Here is a 24,459-nt window from a genome sequence, read left to right on the forward strand (position 1 = left end):
TGCTATGCAGCTGACCTGACTCACCGGGGGCAACTAGGGGTTCAGTGTCTTGCCCAAGGACACTTTAGCATGTGACGTGGCAGCCGGGAATCGAACCACCAATCCTGCGATTGGCAGTCAACTGCTCTACCTATTGAGCCACAGCCACCCCCTGTTGCAGCTTAATGAAAAAGTAAACAAACTATAGATGTGAATGAAACGGTAAAGTGATTCATAATTAGCACCTCTACAAAACAAATCAACTGGAGGAAAACAGCTGTGATTTAAAAGTACAGAAAATGGGAAGCACTTGCAAATCTAGTTGAAACTAAACTAAATGCAGAAAGAAATAACTAATTACATTTCTCAAAGAGTGACTAAGTAGGTGTAAGAGAGAGGGTTTTATGTTACAATAAACTAAAAGGGATTAAGCCATTTGATCAAAGTTAGAGGTGGTCTTGACTCTTAACTGCACATTTGAAAGTTGTAGGATTGTGTAGTTGTTGCAACTCCATGGTGTATTTTACAATCATCAGCATCAACATCTTGTTATTCCTTGATTGATTTACACAGACAGCTGCATTCATTTAAATTCAGGCAATGAAACATAACAGTGCTAATTCAGAAGAATAAAGAAATGATAGCGTACTGCTTTTTAAAAGTACTTTTGCTTGTGTATTATATGGCACAATACTTCAGAGTCAGAGTAACAGAACAGTAAGGCCAATGTCTTCAACCATACAGTATATATTGGCCATATGGTATTTGGTTATTGTAACATGCAACAGCATAATATAACACTGTAGTAATCACAGTGATAGCAATTCCTGGTAAAATACTTCTAATTGCATACACAGTGAGAAGAGGGGGATCTTTCAGGATCAGCCCAGCTTTACTCTGGAAGTACTAAAAATATCACTGCAACAGTCCCCGATCCTGTAGCGTCTGACAACGTGGTTTATGTGACTCTAAATGCAGCTAAGAGGCTGTAAGATTGGTGGCTCTGTGTCTGGCTCCACACACACACACACACACACACACACACACTCGTGCAAATACAGGGCTTCAGCAAAGCTGGGTCTTGGAAGAGATTTCAGGTTTTAGGTCATGACAGATCGTGAACTGTGGGGCTGCAGTCAGCTGTGCTACTGCAGGGGCCAGCAGGAAATCAAATCAGTACTAAACCAAGGTTTCTCAGGACTAAAAAACGTTATCCTTGTTTCCTTACATGTGTTTTTTTTTTTTTTGTTTGTTTGTGTGTTGTCGTTTTTTCGCCCCAGTCTCTCTTCTTCTCTTTCCTCTCTCTCTCCCTGGCCTGTTGGTTATTCCTGTCAGTGGCTGCCTAAGCCTCACTGGAGCTTGTATCAACTCCTTCCTCTCTCCGGTGTGACACTCATAGCATTACAATTGAGCCATCAATCTGTCAAGCCTTACTCCTGCTAAGCCACAAGCAGCGGGAAGCGCAAGAGAGCGCAGAGTTTACCTCTGCTTCTGTTTTGCTTCTCTGTAGTTAGGGCCTAACAACCACAATAAGTCTGAGAGATGATGTGAAATAGACAAGCTTTTAGTTGCCAGCTGAGGCAAGCTATTCAGTCATCATTTTTCACCCTCATTTCCCCATCCACCGCTGAGTTTTATTTTTTTTTTTTGCTTTTTGTTTTTTGTTTTTTTTTGCTGATGACTGACTTGCTGATAGCAGTTGGCTTCTCATTTTGTTGGATTCTCATTATTTTTTCCACAGCTCCCACTGCTACGTCTCATCTCCTGTTTCTTAAATCTCCTCTTCTCTTTCTCTTTGTATGTGCTGCCCCTCTTTCTGCCTCTCCCTGGGTAATATCAGACTGAGCTCCTGTAAGGAGGAGATAAAGCCCCCCAGCAGGGCAGGACCACAGCTATCACCTTCTGACTTCCTGGACAAGCTCATGGGGAGAACGTCAGGATACGATGCCCGCATCCGACCCAACTTCAAAGGTACAGTTTATGCCGAGGCAGAGCATCACAGTAGCCTTTAAGAAAATCCAGTAGAAAACACAAGGACTAGAAAACTAAACAAAGACCAGAGCAGAGTAGCTCTGTACTGTGAAAACCACAGCTGACCTCAGTTGAATCATTTTGAATCAGCTTGTCCTAATGTTTTGGCATCAAAAGTCGTCAATGGTTTAGTTGGAAAAACAGAAAAACTTAAGAAAACTTATGTGACTTAAATGTGTTTTTATGTGATATTCGATTCTGTCTCGTAGAGCTATTTCTTGCATTGAAGCAACATTTTCAGTCACAGTCACCATTAGATGAGAAAAAGAAAACTGCTGTATAATTTTAAAAAAGCCATGTGGGATTTGATTTAAAGTTAATTTTTATTATTGACAGCTTCAATCTCGTAAACTCTTAAAGCAAAGGATGTATAAATTCAGTCTGTTTCGTTCTGTCCTCAGGCCCGCCCGTGAACGTCACCTGTAATATTTTCATCAACAGCTTTGGGTCCATCACAGAAACTACCATGGTAAGAACACATGTTGTTCATTAGAAATGCAATTTCTTAATAAATAAACAAAAAAAATTATGTAATAATAATAATAATAATAATAATAATAATAATAATGTATAAAAAAAACTCATTCTAATTAATTAGTTTCCAGATTGTGGGTTGTTTGTATTTTACTGTAGTGCCCTAATAATTTGTACATACTCAGTCCTCTTTCCTTCCTACCAACTTCTTCTAATCCATTCAGTACTGAAGCCATTCCCTCATTTCTGGTGTTTCCTGGAGCATAACAGTGCAACCTTCAGAGACCAGTGGGTCACTGACATACTGATAATGAACTGTCCATTCGGCAATTAAAATGAAAAATTGAGAAAATGAATGAAAAGGAGGGGAAGGGAGAGAGGACGAGGGGGTCTGGGAAAAATGGCTGCCCTCGAGTCTGCATTTACAGTCTTACAGCTGCTGGGTCAGCACAATATAGAACTGCTTAAGGGGCCAAAGGAGGCCCAGAGGGTGAGACCTCTAGCCGGTGTGGGCAAGAGAGCAATCAAACCCATAAGTTGTCATTGTGCAAAGTGGTAAAGCATTTTTTATTTTGATGAATAAAACGAACAGGATAAAAACAATCTACAAATGAAGACTGAAATAATTGCACAGATTAGAATTCTAATTTAATTACTCGTGGACGCTGGCTGCAGGCAGGAGTGATTGTGTTCAGTATTCATTGGTCTGACTTACATTAGCAACCCTCAGCTCTGCAGCAGCACATGGCTGCAATGGTTTAACGAGTACAGCATCTTTTTCAGTCACTATGATGCTATGAAATAATGATGTTAGCTTTTAAAGATGCGTTATTTATAGTTTTGTTTAGATGTTAATGTCAACATTACGTGTAAGAGAAAAAAAAATCATATCATCATATCACTTATTTGCCAGTTTCCAGATCAAACAAACACGGTTTCGAGTCCTCAAAGACCAAAAGGTCATTGTGACATATCATTGTACTGCTCATCAACAGTCTCCCAACAGTGGCGCATATCTGTTTAATAAATCTGGCCACAATAAACACATTTACATCAGTCTGTTTTCTTGTAATGGGATATTATACCCTTGTAAATTATGAATGAAATTCATTTAGTTAAAGTCAATGTGAATCTTTCATTTTACTTAGAATGGATTCCAATATTGACCAGTACCAGACTGTTCCCAGAAAGTCACAACTACGCCAGCCTTCTGTCTGTACCACAAACTCCACTGATGATATATTTTCCATTAACTTCCATAATCTTCACAGGACTACAGGCTCAATGTATTTCTTCGGCAAAAATGGAATGACCCTCGTCTTGCATACAGCGAATACCCAGATGACTCCCTTGATCTGGATCCGTCCATGTTGGACTCTATCTGGAAACCTGATTTATTCTTTGCAAACGAGAAGGGAGCCAATTTCCATGAGGTCACCACTGATAACAAGCTGCTACGGATTTTCCAAGATGGCAGTGTTCTGTACAGCATAAGGTAACTAAAGATAACGTTTCCAAAACTTAAAGATCATAGCGACTGAGTGCCGTTGTGGTCAGTCAGATAATAACATCAGGAACTTAATCAGAGCTCAGTTTTGGAATATGATTGTTACTGTAGAAAGGTAAATTTACTTAAATTTACTTTTAATGTTTTAAATAATAATATATAATAATGTGTTTTCTCACATTTTAACATATTCTAATACTCTGTTGTACTAAAAATGTTGAAACTAGCCACCGACTAATGAACTGCAGAAAAATATCTCTCTCTCTCTATATATATATATAACTAACTGTAATCTAACTCTAACCATACATATACAAGAGAACAACTTTTGAATATTCCCCTGTAGTGACATATGCATGACAGGGTTAAGAAACATAATATACAGTACATGAAAGCCGTTTGTGTGATTGCAGGAGAGTCTGTTTGGGTACACGTCTGCCAAATAAAGTGAAGAAAAAAGCTGAAAACATGGTGCAACTCAGCGTGACCTGCTCCAAGCAGATAGATGGCAAACAAATACCTCTCATAGGCGACCTCTTGACCACAATTGCAGTAGATTGCTGAACTGCCAATCACACACCCCCTTCTGCACCTTTCCACCCACTTAGTCGCATTACAGTTCACTAAAATACGAAATTGGTACCAGCACAGAAATGGCAAGTGCATCACAAAGTCTTGGTTGTTTAATAGCGAATGGCTTAGAAAACCATGACATATTTCATATATCGGAGTCCCTCCTTCGGTTAAACTTTAAACTGATTCACCTTTAAAAATATGAGCAAAGGAAAAGGCAACACTATATAAATAAAGTGTGTCCCAAAGGTGTGCAGACATTTAGCTAGACAACCAATCTTTGCACATTTGTGAGAAGAAAGCAAGTCAATACACTGCTTTAGATTCTAACAGGTCATTTAGCTTGTGGATACACACCAATTCTACCCTTTATAGAAGCCCCTTTGTAGGTGTTTTTATGTAAAATAATACACTATGCAATTAGCATTGTAACAGTGAATCTACATGTAATCATTTCTCTGTATATTTATGGTGCATAGAATGGCTAATTCCTTTTCTTTTCTTAAAATGACAACAGCTTCAGAATAAGACACAGATAACAACATGAGTCCTCAGCTGTACTCAGAATAAGAGTATTGCAAATACAGATGATCACCACTGATTTACTGTGTCCTCTCAAGCTGTATAGGCTCGAAAGCCTACTACCAATTAAGCATATTAGGTGATTTGCATCTCTGTAATGAGAAGGGGTTGGTCTAATGACATCAACACCCTATATCAGGTGTGCATAATTATTAGGCAACTTCCTTTACTTTGGCAAAATGGGTCAAAAGAAGGACTTGACAGGCTCCGAAAAGTCAAAAATAGTGAGATATCTTGCAGTGGGATGCAGCACTCTTAAAATTGCCAAGCTTCTGAAGCGTGATCATCGAACAATCAAGCGTTTCATTCAAAATAGTCAACAGGGTCGCAAGAAGCGTGTGGAAAAACCAAGGCGCAAAATAACTGCCCATGAACTGAGAAAAGTCAAGCGTGCAGCTGCCAAGATGCCACTTGCCACCAGTTTTGCCATATTTCAGAGCTGCAACATCACTGGAGTGCCCAAAAGCACAAGGTGTGCAATACTCAGAGACATGGCCAAGGTAAGAAAGGCTGAAAAACGACCACCACTGAACAAGACACACAAGCTGAAACGTCAAGACTGGGCCAAGAAATATCTCAAGACTGATTTTTCTAAGGTTTTATGGACTGATGAAATGAGAGTGAGTCTTGATGGGCCAGATGGATGGGCCCGTGGCTGGATCGGTAAAGGGCAGAGAGCTCCAGTCCGACTCAGACGCCAGCAAGGTGGAGGTGGAGTACTGGTTTGGGCTGGTATCATCAAAGATGAGCTTGTGGGGCCTTTTCGGGTTGAGGATGGAGTCAAGCTCAACTCCCAGTCCTACTGCCAGTTTCTGGAAGACACCTTCTTCAAGCAGTGGTACAGGAAGAAGTCTGCATCCTTCAAGAAAAACATGATTTTCATGCAGGACAATGCTCCATCACACGCGTCCAAGTACTCCACAGCGTGGCTGGCAAGAAAGGGTCTAAAAGAAGAAAAACTAATGACATGGCCTCCTTGTTCACCTGATCTGAACCCCATAGAGAACCTGTGGTCCATCATCAAATGTGAGATTTACAAGGAGGGAAAACAGTACACCTCTCTGAGCAGTGTCTGGGAGGCTGTGGTTGCTGCTGCACGCAATGTTGATGGTGAACAGATCAAAACACTGACAGAATCCATGGATGGCAGGCTTTTGAGTGTCCTTGCAAAGAAAGGTGGCTATATTGGTCACTGATTTGTTTTTGTTTTGTTTTTGGATGTCAGAAATGTATATTTGTGAATGTTGAGATGTTATATTGGTTTCACTGGTGAAAATAAATAATTGAAATGGGTATATATTTGTTTTTTGTTAAGTTGCCTAATAATTATGCACAATAATAGTCACCTGCACACACAGATATCGTCCTAAAATAGCTCAAACTAAAAACTACTTCCACAAACATTCAGCTTTGATATTAATTAGTTTTTTGGGTTCATTGAGAACATGGTTGTTGTTCAATAATAAAATTAATCCTCAAAAATACAACTTGCCTAATAATTCTGCACTCCCTGTAGTAATAATCAGCGTTCGGTAATTATTGATCAAACATTTTTGTGTTCTCTAAATGTATGTAAGGCTGGGCAAGTCAATCAACTGGATATTTTAAATTTGCTCTTCAGCTGGTAAAGAAAAAATATTGTGTCATCACAATACAGTGGGGTGCCTGTGTATATATATACTTCTACAGGCTCTTGTACTGCCTCTGGGCAATGCATTACAGTCGGTAATTACACAGCTTTCCTCCAGACAGACTCTCAAATAGCTCGCTCTCTCTCTTCTCTGAGGATTCTCGAAGGCTTAATGCAACACTGCAACAAATAACAGTAGGGATCCCTACACTAGGTACTTTGCTGTTACTGTGGCACAACAAGTAATGAGAGTAACTCAATATGATTTCCAATCTGCTGTTTCTTAAAGAAATGTGTTTAGTTCTTTCATTTGCCCAATTTTATAGCACTCAGCTATGCTATCCTATTATTGCTTCATAATATGTAATTATATTACATATATATATGTATATCAGCTTGGCACTGATTTATTTCACTGCTAATCTAAATTTTCTCCAGGTGTCCCTTTCTTAAGTCTTATTGTGCCTTTTGACACCACTATGGCTCCTTTCTCTCTTCCAAACTGTTTCTCTATCTCAGGCTGACTCTTACCCTTTCCTGCCCTATGGACTTGAAGAATTTCCCAATGGATATTCAGACCTGTACCATGCAGCTCGAAAGCTGTGAGTCTCCTGTTCTTCTGCTTGTTTTTTCAATTTCCTGTTTTTTTATCTTCTGTCAGTTCTCTTTCTGAATGTCTAACCTTTGATATTCCAGGCACTATAAACATACCTACTGTATAAATAATCCTAAACTAATACACTCACAAAATCCAAATGAACAATGGTTCCCTATTTTTCTCTGATTGCGTCCCGTGTGTGGTTATTTATTAATGTTAATGTGAATTTGACCATCAAGCTAGTCAATCATTCGTGTGTTGTAGCATTATGAGAAGTGAACTTTATCATTTGCCGAACCTAACATGTAAACAGTTTTGTTCAACCATGCCTTAGGGTTAGAACATGTAGACATGATCTGTCACTGCATATTGAAGCAGTCATGGGGGGAGGTCAAAGAGGGGATATAAAAGAAAAAAGCGTAAGGAATGACTTTCACCAAGAGAACTTAAGCCCCATTCACAACAACCATACCCACACAGTAAAAAATATAGTCTATTGTTAGAGACTCTCCTTGCACTAATTTGGAGAAGCTTACTGCAGCAACCCCACCTGTTAAACAGCTTCATTTGGCCTTGTTGTCACTGTAAACTGTACAGTGCAAGAATGAAAAGCTTGACAGGTGTATCACTGTGATGTGATGAAAGGTCAATTGTTTACCCCTTTCTATTTGTTTCACTACATTTCTTAAAACTGGAGAGTTGTGTTAGTGGACAAAAGAGTCTGGAACCGTTAAATGTTATCACGGTGATAAAATGTAGGAGAGGAATAATATTTTTCCCTTTCAGTCTTTCCTTGCCTTTAGCAGAGATAGGATCTGCCCTTATGAAACCAATTTCCAGGATATAAATAATAAAAGTTTCATTTTGTGTCCCTTTTATTATATGTGACCCACCCCTTGTGCCTAGAGGCGGGTTAAACGCACCAAAAAAAAAAACATAAATGAATAAGTTAAGCAACGGAAACAGAGGGAGCACTTATATCATCAGTGAGAGCACTTGATTTCCCACAAACGAATCACAGCCTACACATTATCTGATTAAGTAAGAACAAGAAGTATTGGATTGTAGAGAACTAGTTACTTTTTTCACACTGGGGGCCAGGATTTATTTCTGCAGCCTAAAATACAGTAAGGACAAAAAAAAAAAAAGCATCCAATAAATTTAGTGGTAAATCTACGTCAGCCAGTGTAAAAAGAAAATATGAAGACATTTACCCTTCATGAGTGTGAGTAAAGGAGACTCCAGGCAAACAAAGTGTGCTGCTGCCATTAGAGGAGACATAATCATTTCTGATTAAAGGCCTGGTGAGGATATTGGGGCTTGTGCTGACAAGTGCTAGCATACAACCCAAGGGTGTGATCACCTTGGCTAGAGCTCAGTGTTAAGAGGACACTATGAGTTTTACTGTCGCCAGTGGAGCTGTGGGAACTCAGTTTGTTCAACACGAGAAAGAGAGAGGGAAGCGCACTGTAAAAAAAAAAAAAGAGTAGAGGGGAAAAAAGGCGAGGAGTCCTCCTCTGGGTTTGTGAGAGCCAAGGCCAATCTTCTTTTCTGGCCTTTTATGCTACAGGCTTATATAGATACAGTATATAAATAGATTCTGCCTTATTCTGACACATCAAAGGCCCATATATGCAGCTTATACTACTTTGCTTTGCCTTGAGCCATTAGTGTCCAGTAACCTCAAATCCACTTTGTAACCTACACCATAAGAAAAAGAAAGACTAAGACAGCAAATCTGAAGCATAACTGCATTAAGAGAGCAGCTTTCATCAGGTGGACAGCTTTTTTTTTTTTTTTACATGATGGCATGTGACTAAGTAATTTCCTTCCTAAGATATTTAAGACATTCTGCTTCATGAATTTCATTTTCAATGCACATTCAACACTTTGCCAATTAGGTTTTGACGCCTCTTAGCTGTACTGTGTCTGACGGAAGAAAAGAAGATCATTTCAATTATCTTAGAAAAGCATTGGTATTCCCCTTGCTTGTTAAAGCAGGCTGTGTGAATGACAGCGATTTCTCCTCATGAACAAGATGTGGTGGTGTTTTTCAGGCATGTGGTACATCTTGAATAATTGATGTCTTTATAAGTCAGACCATAAAGGGTCCCAGTAGACATGAGTATTATTTAAATGTGTGGGGAACCGTGCATGGTTGTTGTATGTGGCATGCATTGTTAACATACCTGCACTCAGACAACTGGAAGACGAACATATAACGCACTAAATCAACAGTGTATGTGAGTATTTGTGTTTCAAGCTTAAAACACAACACAAATACTCTACAAATACTTCACTAATTAACAATTAACTATTCAAAGATGGTTTCTATATTCCATCATGTTTAATAGGTGCAGCCACATGCAGCACATTGGCAAGATTACAGTGTGTGTTTGCACATACAGTATACGGCAGCTCCCGGTGTCATGGGGAGATGTGCTTCTCATTTCCTCCTTTATTCTGTAACCTTCAAGCAACTGAGAGAACATGACTGCAGCTCCGGTGTGTGACCTTTACTGTGACGAACACGATGGCAGAGGCTAGCTGGTGGCTGGACAGATGGGCACAGTATCATTACATGACCACAGTCTTCTAAGTCTCGCTAGCTCGCTCTCTCTCTCATTAGCCAGTGTTTTTGATGTCTCTAAAGCAGATATTTTTTACAGCACATTAAAGTTAAGAAGCAAGAACAGCAGGCGTATGACAGCAACAGCAATAACAAGCATAAGAAGCATGTTTAACCACTAGACTTTGAACAGAATTTACAGCAAACAGCATAGTCTTTGTTATTCTCACACTGACTGCAAAGCAACTGGGAAAATGTTATGTCCCATGACTGATGCAATGTCTGCTTAGGTTGAGAAACCAGTATGCAGTCTTGTTTTGACATGTACGGCACCTAGCTGCAATATTTTCAGTATAAATATGTTGAAATACGAAGTGAGAACAGTGGAAGGTTCCATATTATGACAATATGACCAGTGACGTCTAGAATGTGATGCTGGTTTTTAGGGTTTATGATGATTTATTATGCACATTATTAAATGTTGTATTTTAGATTGTAAAGTGTTGAAACAAGAAAAAATTCAACATCTGATCTTTGGATGAACCAAAAAATTAAATTTTAAACATAAAAATAGAAAAAATACAATAAACAAATTCTACATTTCTTATTATTTCTCATTTTTTTACATGTCTCCTCACTGCTCGGATCTCTCCTCTGTTGTCTTTTCACAGTTGGTTACACTATGAATGACTTGATCTTTGAGTGGCTGTCTGAGAACCCTGTTCAGGTGGCTGATGATCTCACCCTCCCCCAGTTTGTGCTAAAAGAGGAGAAGGATTTGGGATACTGCACTAAGCATTATAACACAGGTACATTATACATCCTAGTGAAATGTGAAATGAAATACTTCTTGACTAGTGAACTTTTATGGGACTTTAAATGTGTTTCTATTGAACGTTTAACCTTGATTAGTTATATGTTTTGTTTAAACACAAAAAGAATTTGGGTGAATGCACTTTATCTTATGTCTACAGGTAAATTCACCTGTATCGAGGTCAAGTTCCACCTTGAACGTCAAATGGGCTACTACTTGATCCAGATGTACATCCCCTCCCTTCTTATAGTCATCCTCTCCTGGGTGTCTTTCTGGATAAACATGGATGCAGCACCTGCCAGAGTGGGCCTGGGTATCACAACTGTACTGACCATGACCACACAGAGCTCTGGATCCAGAGCCTCGCTTCCCAAGGTGAATCTAATGATCAATGGGTTTGATACAGATAGGTGACAAATTAGTGACACACTGTTCTCCACCAATTCCAATCCAATAATAGTCACAAAGTGCCACTACGAGCGTCTGGACTCGACCAGAACACATATTTATATTGTGTTTATTGATAGTGGTGTAAAACACTATGTATCATGTTGGTTCAAAATCTCCCATAAATGTTCTATTGGGCCGTAACATATGATTCACATTATTTTCATTTAATCAAACAATTCAGTGACCCACACGGATGGTTTACTGTGATCCAAGAAGACACTATTCCCTTTAGCACAGAAATGTTTCATCAGAGCATAAAGGGGCATCACTCAGGACAACTTTGTATTGATTTGCAGCAGTCATTCCTTCCCTCTATGGGAAGAAGTGCCAAATCATGCCAGCAAAATGTCACCCACAATTTAACAGAGTCACTGGATTCCCTCACTGTAAGTCTCGTGTATTCAGGGTTTCCCGTTTTTTCATCTGTCTATAGATTTTTCATTGCAAGCACAATCTTTACTTAGCAAACCAGCAAATACTTACAGATTCAAGGGAAACCACTATTGGGATAATGTGACTCTGTAGTTTAAAGTCCTGTTTTTCTGAAGAAGTACCATCATGACCGCAAAACGTTCACTGAATATTGTAGCCGGGTTTGTGCACAGTCGCCTTTTTAAAGCTGATGTTCAGTGATTACAGTGAAATGCTTCTCTAATGTCTTAAAAATCAATGGTGCACAGGTTATCTGCCACTGAAGTAAATATACTGTTCACAGAAAGCAATAATCAAACAGTAATCACTGAGGACGTGTTACCTAATGCTTTGATTTAAACAAAAAGGTCACTTACGATATAAGTTTGAAACATGACATTTTGCTCTGATACATCCACCCAAAAGCGACACATGACTTAGAAATAGCATAACCTTTTAAATGGGTATTTCCTGACACAACTAACACAGATGCTAGATTAAACAGACACAAGTGAAATGGATCTTTGTTTAGTGACAACTGAAAAAAAAGTGCTGGTCGTGGGTGAAAGTTATTTGAAGGAAGCTCTGGATTGGGATGATGTGGCGTATTTAGTCATGAAACGCTGACTTTACATGATGCAGGTCTGATTCTGGACAAGGACAGAGACTAATTAGGGAGTACAATACAAGGGCCAGGTCACGACATTGGACTCAAAATGAAAAACGTGTACATGTACTGGGCAGACGAGGGGACCCTGAATGTGGCTGGAAAACAGGACAGGGAGAGGCTAGGGAACAGAGGACAGATAAATCTACCATCACATTGGCAAATTGTTGCACAAAAATATATTAGATTGAAAGTAACCATAGCAACATTTGTATTTGGTCTCATGTTAGGTTACCAGTCAACTCTCACGGGTGGTTTTAGACTGTATTTTAACAACTTGTCATAACTCTGCTTCTCTGGTGGCCTCTGACCCTTTAGGTCACCACTGTCCTGATACCGTCAATACAGTCAATAATAAAGGCTTTAGCACTCTGGCTTCAACTTTGGGGGAAAATCCATTCCCATTCTTGTGAGCAGCTTTTTATGTCTTCCTCAAACATTCATAAATCAAAATATCCCTGTCCTGCTCCAAGCTATGTGCAATAAGTACCACTAATACTTTATGCAAACGCAAAAAGTAAAAGACAAATATTGTAGAAATCAGTGACTTCAAATACGAAAAATGCAAAAAAAAAAGAGTTTCTGTGTATGCGTCGGCAAACTGCTGCTCAATCGAGTCAAGTGTCCCACAGTGCTTGCTCACTAGGCATTGCTAATGTGCTGTGATATCTTCTCTTATGAACAACATGGACAGAGCTCTCCCCAAGTCTTAGCCATGACCTGTCTCATGACTACGTGTCAACTGCCTACATCCCAGTGACTCATTACAATTCTAGGCCAACCCAAAGATGTGGGTCATTACGTGCCGTATCTTAAGAATGGACGGATTGTGAACAACCCACGGATTATCCATCAGCCTCATTGACTGCTTATCGATTACTCTATGACCTTCTCTGTTCCCAGGTGTCCTATGTGAAGGCCATTGACATTTGGATGGCAGTGTGTCTTCTGTTTGTGTTTGCTGCCCTGCTGGAGTATGCAGCAGTTAACTTTGTCTCGAGGCAACACAAGGAGTTCATCAGGCTGAGGAAAAAGCAGCGGCAGCAAAGAATAGTAAGTGTAAATCAAACGTATATGCACAACACGGCTGTAGCATGGCTCAGAAATAAACTGCATACACAGACATACTAAAGAGCACACACACACACACAAGTCCCTGTCAGCCCTCATCACACTGACGTATGCCTCTTGTTGTTGGATGCTATATATTCAGGAACTGACATAACACGCTACAGCTGGCTGTCATACTGTATTAGATGAAGAAGATTGGCTTATTTCACTCCAGCTTGTTTCCATAGTGAGCACTGACCTATGAAGAGTCTTGGTGACCATTTTCCCTCTGTGACTATATTTGACACGGAGCTAATGGCAGATAAACTGAATATTGATGTGCCTTTGCTAGTTTTGCACATTTAAAACACGATCTGGACTCAGAGTTGAGTAGAACATGACCATAAATGATGATGGACATGGATTCAATTTGCTGCGAGCTATGTGTGTATGTGATGAGAGGGAGGAACTGTCAAACTCTTGAGGACCGCTATGACACAAAGCTTGGGAGTAGGCAGCAAGAGTAAACAGGTCAGGTTAAGCATCATAACACACAACTCACGCTATGTCACCTTCTTCAGCTGCCTTCAACCAACTTTTTACTCATCATAGCAGTCCTTCATGTGTCTCTCCTCCAGTGCAGCATTATGTCGGACTGCTCAAACAAATCTTAATGTGACTGTGATCATTATATCATACAACATATCGTACATGATGCACATGAGTCTAACTCATGTTTTTTCTCCTCTACTGTACGTGTAAGACTCTCCCAGGAAAACAACCATGGTCTCAGGAATAAAAAGTAATGAAAACGATACCACCCCTTCATTTACAGTAAAGAGTGGCTAGACAGGAGCATCTCCTCAATGCAAAACATGTTAGATATTTGCAATAAAGCAGCTGAAGGACCTACTATAGAGGATTTACCACAGCTGAATTTCAATCAATGTGTAGAAACACATCTATAGAGGTGCAAAAAGGGCTTTTATTTTAGTTTTTCACTGCTGTTGGACAACATTACTTTGATATAACATATTATAATACATGCGTTTTGATGTGTTAATATAAGAAACCAGCAACCACTAATTCTACATCCTCTTTTCTTTACAGAGTGTCTTCTACTAATGGTATATCGTGAAACTGTTCTTAATAAAGCATGCCCTGAAGCCCTGGTTTAAAATCCCATTTGACTGATAGTGGACAGACCGACTTTTATCACATGATGTTAGGATTTCCCAACTGAGCCCAATCCACTTCAAACAAGGCATAAGAGCAAAGAGACAACAGAACACATAGAAGTCTACTTTCTGATAAGTCAATACGTCTGCAATTAAACAACAAATCGTAGCCAGAAGGGTCACTGGTTTCTCATTTTCTAATAAGAGTCAAAACAGCAGTTGGAAATGAAAGTAAGGCGCTATAAAATTGATTTCCAGCTATTCATAGAATAGTTTAAGTTTTTATTGGCACCATCCTCCTGATTTATTAAAGAGACAAGTAAAAAGTCAATAGTAAGAAATCTCAGAAGACTTAAAACACCACACCAAGAATATTTTTACAATCTGCATCCAGAAATGGTTATTATGATCATCTTATTACAGATCTATAAATAGCTTATTAACATCAATAAAGCCATTAGTTACCATTTAAAAAGCTTGAACAGCATACAGCAAACATCATCCAAATTGGATCCATATCTCCATGATTGTCTATGACAGGAGATGTGACACGCTCAGTAACACTAAAAAAAAAACAAAAAAACAGGCAGGATATCTTGGAAACCCCCTTAACAGCACACATACTGGGCAGCATCCCAGACTCATGGCAAAGTTCCCTGTGAAGGCAGAGTCCTGTGGATTTACTGGGCAGTCTGCCCCCGTGCATCAATACAGGAGAGAGGAAATAATAGTGTAGAGGAAAGGACTTCCCTTGTCCACATCAGTTGCACAATTACTCCCACTGAGAAGGTTAAAGTCACAAGCTATCCATCTGAGAGGTACTTGCGCACGAGTACAGAGAGGTGGGGAATCTGATTACACAGAGGATGGCGTGTACAAATCTCACACCAACCAGGCTTAATCAATGTGCTTTCCTCGCTTTGTGTTTGAGATCTCGAGTGTTTTCTAAGCCAAACGACTGTAGCAAGTGAACACACACACACAGAGGCTTCAAAATTACGCAAATACAACATAAAGCTTCCATTTATAGTCGGTACAGAAATAACTTGAATTGGCTCCTTGAGGAGTCTTAAACTAAAAGCTGCAGATTGTGTCCTGTATTATCGCACTCACAATGCCTCTTTAATTAAAAGCAGTTTGAATTTGGTATTTGGATTTGAATTTGTACCTTTAATCACTGTTTTTCGCATGGCACAGCTAGTTTATTTTTTTATTTAACTCAAGCTGAGGGAATTCTTGTTCTCCACCAAATGTCCAAAGCTAATTAAACACAAACACTAATCAATTCCTCTTATAAAAGCTTTTCCACTCGCGTGTTATGGTCTTGTTTTACATCTAAAGGTAAAACAAAGAGCAGTAACTATTATTCAATTTGTTTACCTTGTTCTCTGATGGAGGTGTTTGCCAGTCAGCCTGGGAGTGTTGAGTCGCTGCGGAAAGCGAATGACATCCCTGGTAACAACTCAACCTTCAGGAGTCTGAATCAGCACTGCAGCGCCTGTGCCAGGGTAAAAAATGACCCCTGTGTCAACCCTGACCTTTGAATTCATTTTTTTTATCCATGTCTCCAGCCTCCCAAATTGATTGTGTTGTTTCACTCCAAACCTGAAATTATCCTGGCACCTCTCCCAAAACCAACCCTACTATGTGCTGACCGCACGCTGTCACTATAACCCTCTCATTCTGACCCTTTATATCAATGTGACTAACTTGCGGCTGTTGCACTGTATTTTTGCTCAGTGTGTATTCTGTTCTGTCCATGTTATGAAATCTTAACTTCCCTTTTTCAGGATATTTTACAAAGAATGTTTAATTTAATTAATTTAGTGAAAACAGAGAAATACTTTTGTTTTTCTTTTACTATAATCTAATAACTAAACACCCCCACTTTAATGCCTTCATGCTAAACTAAACCACTGGCTGGTGCCTGTAGCTTTCAACTTGCCAGAGAAATAATGAGAGTGCTGTTGATGTTCTCATCTAACTCCTAACAAGAGAGTAAATAAACGTATTTCCCAAAATGTTACACTATTCTTGCAGGAAAATACAGTCACTGGGCCACCACTGAAAACAACCGCTCTCCACAGAGCACAATGTGATAATCAAAGCAGTCTTGACTGATCTTATGCCAACAAATCACTAAGTGTGTAGCTTCTGCTGAGAGCACAGACCAGAGACGATGAGTACCTGTTATCTTTTGAGAAACGCACCATTAGACTTTAGCACATGATGTACTGCATCGTTTAGGAAAGAGTAGGTGGGATAATTAAGCTGTGCTAGAAGAGCTGCGACTCCCTGTTCCCCTGTTGTATGGTGCAATTCGTCATTGGAACAATAGATAGTTAATAATTATAAAGTTACTCACAACCAGGCAATCGTAAAAAGGACGTTTACAGTAAATGAACTTGAAGCCTGAAAAAGGAGCAAGCAAAGGGCACTTGGTCGAGATCAGAGGTAAGGAAAGTGAGAGGACTAACTAATTCTCTTGCACAGTAGATTCAATAGTAAGAGACAGGTGTGAAATACATTAGTAGCACTGAACCTCTGACAGGAGCTGCTAGTGTCTCACTGTCCAGCATCGAGATGCAAAGTTCAGCAGGGTCAGTGGGAGAGAAACTTAGAGAGGACGGGGTTGCAGGGATCAGAGCTTTCAGGGCACTTCACGCTGACTACTAATCATCCAATTTAGATCCCACATCTTCACTTTCCCCTGCTAAAGTGAATCTCTCAGTGTCAGAGGGCTGTCAGAGTTAAGCTGCATGTCTATTAATATTCTCTTCAGAGGGCGGGAACAGTGTCTCATTCGCTGTGAAAAACTGCTCCACCATTCATCAAAGCATAATGCTAAAGTGTAAGTTTTTTTTTGGGTAGGATTGAGATCATGACTTTTTATTAATAGGCATTTTGAAAGGTCTGTCATTCTGCAACTTGAAAGGAGAGATGGAGGTTAATGTTTTGATTAACTTTTAGAATTATAATTTTCCTCCTAATGAAGATGCCCTCTGATTCCTTTCTTGCTGTCATAGAAACTTCAAAAAGCTTAACTGATTATAGAAAGTGAGTTTATCTGAGGTCAGCGTATGTTCTGGTATAGTTTCATCTTTGTATGTGTTGCCATTAGAGTTGAGTCGCAGAGTTAAGCATCCATTAAAAAGATGATGGTGACTTACCGCTGTTTTGAAGATATTTCAAAAATACTCAAAAACCAACAATGTGGATGAATGATTTGTTTTTTTATTCAAGGACATTTATAATTTCCTGCTACCTGGGTTTGAAAATACAGTCACAACTGGAGAAATAATCTAAATCTTTTCTTGTGCAGTGGGTGGAATATTTATCTTATCCAGATGGTTAGAAGCACTAAGACAAATTGTTAAACAATCTTCTGTTTTTTTCAAACACCGCAGGGTATTTGAAACAAAAGTTTAGCTCTGCAACTAGAAAGTAATGCACATACATAAGACCCAAACTGGGGTCAGTGCCTGCGTTACACACAATCCCTGACAAATCATCTGTTGTTCTTAAAAAGCCTTATCCCTGAAGTCACATTTTCCGTGTTTCAATGGTCTCATGCTTCTTTTTTTTCTGCAGATGTTCCCACTCTATTAGACTCTGCTGTCCTTTTGTGCCCTTACACCCAAACGCATTTGGGAATCAGCCACTGAGAGGAAATGTAAAAGGCTGTAAGCTAATTTTTGTTGACAGCAAGAGGCCAATCTGTTTTCCCTATGCTTGACTCCACAGGAGGAGGAACTGGTGAGGGAAAGCCGTGGTTTTTACTTCCGGGGTTATGGACTGGGTCACTGCCTGCAGACCAAGGATGGCACAGCTGTGGAAGGGGCCACTGTGTTCGCCCCTCCGCCTCCAATTACTTTGTACGACGGAGAGGTGCTTCACAAGCGATTTGTGGACCGGGCCAAGCGCATCGACACCATATCCAGAGCCGTTTTTCCTCTGAGCTTTCTTATATTCAACATCTTCTACTGGATCACTTATAAAGTGCTGCGACACGAGGACATCCACGCAAATTTGTAAAACGCTCTCTGCTAATTTCAGTTGCTATCTACATATATTGTTTTCTTTCTCAGAACCAAAACTGCCTGTTAGATCAACGGTAAAATGAAGAAATGTGTCAAGAAGCGTCTGCTTCTTAAAACTATTGCTAAAAACTTTGTGCTCAGGTGCGTCTTCAGGATCTCAGATGAAGAGTGGTAAAAAGGAAACACTTGTTTGAGCTGCATGGAGTGAGGCTGGTGTTTGTGATAGCCCTCTCGTAACAGTCTTGGTTTGATTCGTCCGGATTACAACAGAGACAAATCATTGCTGGTACTTGTCCAGAGAGGTCGATGTTGATCAGACTGAGACATACTGACTTGAATTTTGACACTAAGCATCTTTGAATGAATGTTTTTGGAAATCCAAAAAAAAAAAAAAAAAAAGTTTTTTTACACCTTTAGATTAACAAATGGGTGCAGAGGGAGGAATGGGTCTTTGATATTTATGATTATAAAATAAGTGGTGATAAATCAGTTTAGGTACTTGTAACAAGAGAGATTCTATATAAATATATATATATATATATACATATATAAATAATGGTGTATAAAACAAAGCTGTTCATTAAACTCAACAAAGCACAAATATGTATCTCCTTTTGTCAAAATTGAAATAAATTGTTATTCTGCCAGGAAATCAGAAATGATTTTGCTCCTTTTTATCTTATAGATCTGTAAAAAAAAAAAAAAAAAAGGATTCAGTTTACATGCACAGAAATGTTTTTTCCAATGCTCCACACCTCAAGATGTACAGGAAAAACTATAAACTGAAAGTGTAAATGCTGCAGATCAGCTACAAATCCACATACCTGTATAATCAATCAGTGACAACCATTTCTTACCAAGTTTTAGGACTGGTTTTAAAGGTGTGGAAACGCAGGGATGTGGTGGATTGAGCGCATCGTCAGCGAGCGAGTACGAATTGGCTTTTTAATGGGAAATCACAAGGTTGTTTTATCAACTAATGAGTTTGAAAGGGGCTTGGCGTTCCACTGCTGATGACAATGAATTCAGAGAGGCAGCTAGAGCCTACTGTCCTTTTGTCCGTAACCCTAATCAACTTCTCTGTATTGCATGGTTCCCCAGGTAATGAAAAAAGTGTGTGCGTGCATATGTGTGTTGTTTCTTGGCTTTGTTTCCAACCTTTCGTCTGTTATGATGATATATATTTTACACATGTACCCTATGGTTAACACCATCTCATTTATTGTAGGATCAAAACTAGGGAGAGTGAAAAGGTAAAATAAGGGCCTTGTCGCAGAACTTTAAAGGTTCATGGCATTTACATCTGTGGAGCAAAGCTTTAGAAAAACAAGAAGATCCGGCTTATTGCCTCAGATAGCTCAAAGACAGAGTGGCTTGACATATCCACTTGAGTCCTTCATACTTGCCCCTGACAGCTTAACTAGATTTATTAAAGCAGAATATGAGGGCATTCAAAAGTCAAAAAGAATGGATGTTGCCTGTCACTGCCACTGCTTTTCCCATCATTTAATCCCTACACTTAAAGCAAAAGTTCAACACATTGGAAAATAAATGTATTTGTTTTCTTATGCGTAGATAAATGACAAGATTAGTGCCAATCTCATGAGATGCATCTGCCTGCAGACGAAGATAACAGGCTGTCAACAATATGACTGACCTCAGTCGTGTCCAATTTTCTTCTTCTTCTTCTTCTTTCTTTTCTGGTTCTTATCACCTTGACCAGCAGCTTTACCTAAAGAACTTTCACCTTATGATTCTAGTCATCACACATGTTTCTGCATGGTTAGGACTAATTAGAAAAGGTGTTTACTATATTCCACCTTTCCGGGGAGCTGAAAGAGGAGTGTCACATTTGATGTGCAGCCTTTTGCACTCCGACTATATCCAAAACACAGATGACCTACGCATTGTACTATCCATGAATGCACCAAACACTAGGTGATGAGAGGCTGCTAACATGGCTAACACTGATGTAAACATAAATTATGTGGGGAAAATGCTGCTGGCATTTTACCATTTTGTTTTTCAGTGCTTTCTACTAGTTTAGGCTTGTTTTCTTAGACCTGGTTGCCAGTTTCTCTCCAAAGATCTGGCAACATTGCTATAAATGCTTACACTTGAGGTCTCTGGTTAAAGGATTCCACACTTGGGACAATACAGTTTGAGCTTTTTGGGATAAAGATGTATTTTCAGTAAGCCGGGGAGTGCTGGGAGCATAATTGGGGAGGAATGTAAACAGCAAGATGCATTACACCAAATTGACATATTAAGTGATGTGTTGTTTCATCTCTAATCTGAAGCTTACTAATTGTGGTTTTATATGCTGGGATGGGATTAATGGGATATTTTTTTAAATCTAATTCCATGAAAAACATTTCTCTGGAAGAGTTGCTGGATAATTAGTAGTATCATCACCTCTACAACTACTCTTCTTTCACTGTTAGTGATGGTTTTGTTTCAGACATGATGAGAAAAACAACACATTTGTGACAAAATAAGAAGCTTTTCTAAATCCACAAACCCTGACTGACACAAGCAAAATAGGCCTAAGATTTCTGGCACAATGCGTTGCGTCGCCTCTCCCAGAAAACAGCATGTGCCTTCTGAATGTGTATTATTATTTCAAGGACACAGGAAGACGGATGGATTCCAGTAACACAGGATCTTCACTCGCCTGACCAAATTCAAGCATTGACTTGCATTGCGCTCAACAATTCCCAAGCGTGTGATGACTTTAACAAATACAGGTCCACACAACCCTAAACCCTTCGGCTGTCACGAGGCATCAAAACGAAAACCACAACTATCAACCAGTGTGATCTATAAAGTAATCCCCCAATGGAAGCATGGACCCATATGAGGACATTAAATATTCATTGCTCAGGCTTTAGATACCTGTGACGCTGAGCTGTGAGCTGAATCTTATGTGAAGATCTCTTCTAAGAGATGCTTTATGGTGATAAATGATATATATTTTTAAACCCATTTGATTGCATATAAATGACCACACAATGAGCAGGAAAAAAGAGGACGCATTTGCAGGTCATCACGTCCACTGCAGACCCTTTCTGCTTCCCTTGGGGGTAATCAACATGCTTTCCCTCCCCTTCCTCATTTCAACTGAATGTCAGTGGTGCCAGAGCTAAAACTGATACGCAAGCTTTGAGAGAACAGCCAAAGACCTGCAATCAATACTGCTGTCCCTTAGAGCACAGGCTTTTTAACCCTTTCAACCACACTAAGGCAGAAACACATACATAGACACAAAACTCCTATTTGTATAAAATGGAAATTTAACAGCTATCTGTGCTAAGTTGTGTTTTTATCTGTCTGGGATTTTTTTTGAGTATAGTGTTAAATTAATATAATTTTTATTTTATAGAAAACAGCACCATCTTTACTATTTTTAAATCAAGTCACTGTAATAAGAACAGTCATTTGTTAAAATATTGTTCATAAATATTGAAAATAGGTACAAATTAAGTTTCAGAAATGGTACTGCTACATGTTTTCAGCATATTTTGAAAACTACGAAGCCCAGTAGACGACTTATGGATAAAGAAATAGCAGCCAAGGGGAAAATATTGGTTTCTTTTGACAGTGATGTATTAATGAGAGGAAACTGCTTGCTTCACACAGTATTATGGATGCAAACCTTGTGAATGTCACCCACAACATAGAAACAGATATTCCTGTGCTGTAAATACACCTTTTCCTAATTTATACTATATTGTTGGAAAAGGCATGTGATGGTCGGATTGTGCTGAATTAGCAAGTAGTATTTAGAGGAAGTTATATGTATAATGGTATTTTTAGCTTCTTTATTTACATTTATCTGCTTGCACAATTATTTTAAAATATATGCACAATACACAAACATACTTTTAGTACACAAAATCCGGTACTGGAAAGGTAGGAAGCTAAAAGTATATCTCCCTTTTTTGTATTTAAATGACATTAATCACAGTATTCATCACTTATTGATCACTACAGGCGCTACAGGGTACAGGTTAGTAGCTACATAATTTATAAGTATAATAACAGTGTTCATCTTGCCTCATCTGCCTCAAGTGCAAACTTCAACCAGAAACCGTTAGCAGTGTGATGTTGAGGTTTGTAAAACCACCAGAATTCCTCAGAATTACACTTTTCACAATCTAAATCCCAACTTACTCTACAAAATGATGTCTAAAATAAAGAAGAGCAGGTTTCCTTCACTTTATGCCATGTGTGCCAAAAGGTTGATTCCAGATTAGCAGTTCTTTCCATCTCATTTGAGGTGAAGTTCCAACAAATAGTGGGTGGTGTGTCAAAGTAATAAAGAAACCAAGTTTATATCCACATTCCTTAAGCTGATTGCAATGTATTACCAGACGGGTGGACAGGATATTGCAACTGTGCTCAGTAGTGACAGAGACAAACCCGTCAACAAACATTTCTGCTTTTACTGCAAAAATATATTTCAGTGGATTTCTTCTCTCTGAATCTGAGCTCCACTGACATGTTTTGCACATGCAACACACCTTTAAACAAACAGGCTTTTAAGCTCAGATCGTGAAGCCAAACACGAAAGTGAGAAAACGTGATGCGGAGAAGAACTGACAAGTCCACTCTTTTTGCAGGAGTCAAGAAGGTTAATGCAGCATTAATGTGTTATGGTAGCTGGATGTTTCAAAAAGGGTTCAGATAAACATTGAGGTTGGTAAATCTATAATCATGGAGTAATTTTAGTTTTTTATTTAAATACTTCAATAAAGTAAATATGTAGCTTCACCTGGGAGGCTTTTGAAAATACGGTAGGGGAAATGTACATTTCCAACGGTGCAGAAAAAACACATACTCATACTAAAAATCTTCCTGTACGTGGGTTAATCTTTTTAATCCCTTACAGCACTTCGAAGTTTTTGTAAATCCAACATCTGAGAGAAGCCCTACAGCAGAAAGACTGGGTAATAGTTAGAAATATACAGTATATGTTTTAAACTAAAAGGAGAAACAAGGAATTAGTCACTTTTCAAAGACGACGCTGAGAAATTCTTGGGAAGAGCTTAGTTCAAGATTGAATTATCTATTGTAGCTTGCATAGTATAATACAAGCTGCATACAAACCTTTTCATTTAGAGTAAAAGTCAGCTGTACAAAACCAGATTTATATTTAAGACTAGGTTTATGTTTAGTGATATGTAAACACCTACAATTAAAAATCTTTTAATTTAAAACGGAAGTCTATGAGGGAAATGGTTGCACTACCACAAATGGCCACAAAAAAAAAATTGGCAGTAAGGTGTGTTGACGCAATATTCAACTTTTAATAATCTTGACTAAAACACCAATTACAGTTTTGTATGTTGGATATTTTGATACTAACTACATAGCATGACTTTGCATTAACTTTGGCTAGATTTTAAATACAGTCAAATATAGTCCAAGTTATTATTTTTAATATTGTGAATGTGGTATTTTTCCTAACTAAAGATTCTTCCACCACTCTTATGAAACTCTGACTACCTCAACACTGTGTCCATCTCTTTTCCATCTGGCTCTCAGGTCTTGGTTTCTCTGCTCTTGCTGCTAGTAAAGTAAAGAGAGGATTTTCTCTACCTCTTTTTCTGCCCTGTCCATCAGGCACAACTCAAACTTCGTTAATGCCCAAGAGAGCAAGAAAAGGAGACAGCTCGCAGCCTTTTTCCCTCTGCTGCTCTGACACCGACTCAGTGCTGCAGGTTGGCTGAGAGAGGTGAGCCAAGAGGGAAAAATAATTATTTCCCTGGGAGACGATGCATGTATGTGCACATGTACACGGGCACGTGGATGAAGCAGAGACCACTAAAAGTCCTCCTGGCTTCTCACCAAGGAGAGAAAATAAAGAGTAGAAGAAACAAACATGTTCACAGACTGGTTCTTAC

The 24,459-nt window shown here is 39.0% G+C and overlaps 1 protein-coding gene across 2 annotated transcripts in view; it reads left to right on the forward strand.

Moving 5' to 3' along the window:
* The window catches only part of glra4a (glycine receptor, alpha 4a), a 36,410-nt gene extending 17,250 nt beyond the window's left edge, over positions 1–19,160 (forward strand). The window contains exons 2-10 of one of the 2 annotated variants that reach the window (XM_026358485.1): positions 1,820–1,950; positions 2,412–2,479; positions 3,756–3,979; positions 7,296–7,378; positions 10,615–10,752; positions 10,918–11,132; positions 13,189–13,344; positions 15,911–16,021; positions 18,258–19,160. In XM_026358485.1, coding sequence (XP_026214270.1) covers positions 1,820–1,950; positions 2,412–2,479; positions 3,756–3,979; positions 7,296–7,378; positions 10,615–10,752; positions 10,918–11,132; positions 13,189–13,344; positions 15,911–16,021; positions 18,258–18,548 — 1,417 coding nt within the window. In that variant the 3' untranslated portion in view covers positions 18,549–19,160. The remainder of the gene's footprint in view (positions 1–1,819; positions 1,951–2,411; positions 2,480–3,755; positions 3,980–7,295; positions 7,379–10,614; positions 10,753–10,917; positions 11,133–13,188; positions 13,345–15,910; positions 16,022–18,257) is intronic. The other variant, XM_026358484.1, reaches the window with a different exon arrangement.
* Positions 19,161–24,459: the final 5,299 nt, after the last annotated feature.

This window comes from Anabas testudineus, chromosome 10, assembly GCF_900324465.2.
Source record: "Anabas testudineus chromosome 10, fAnaTes1.2, whole genome shotgun sequence".
NCBI classification, from domain to species: Eukaryota; Metazoa; Chordata; class Actinopteri; order Anabantiformes; family Anabantidae; genus Anabas; species Anabas testudineus.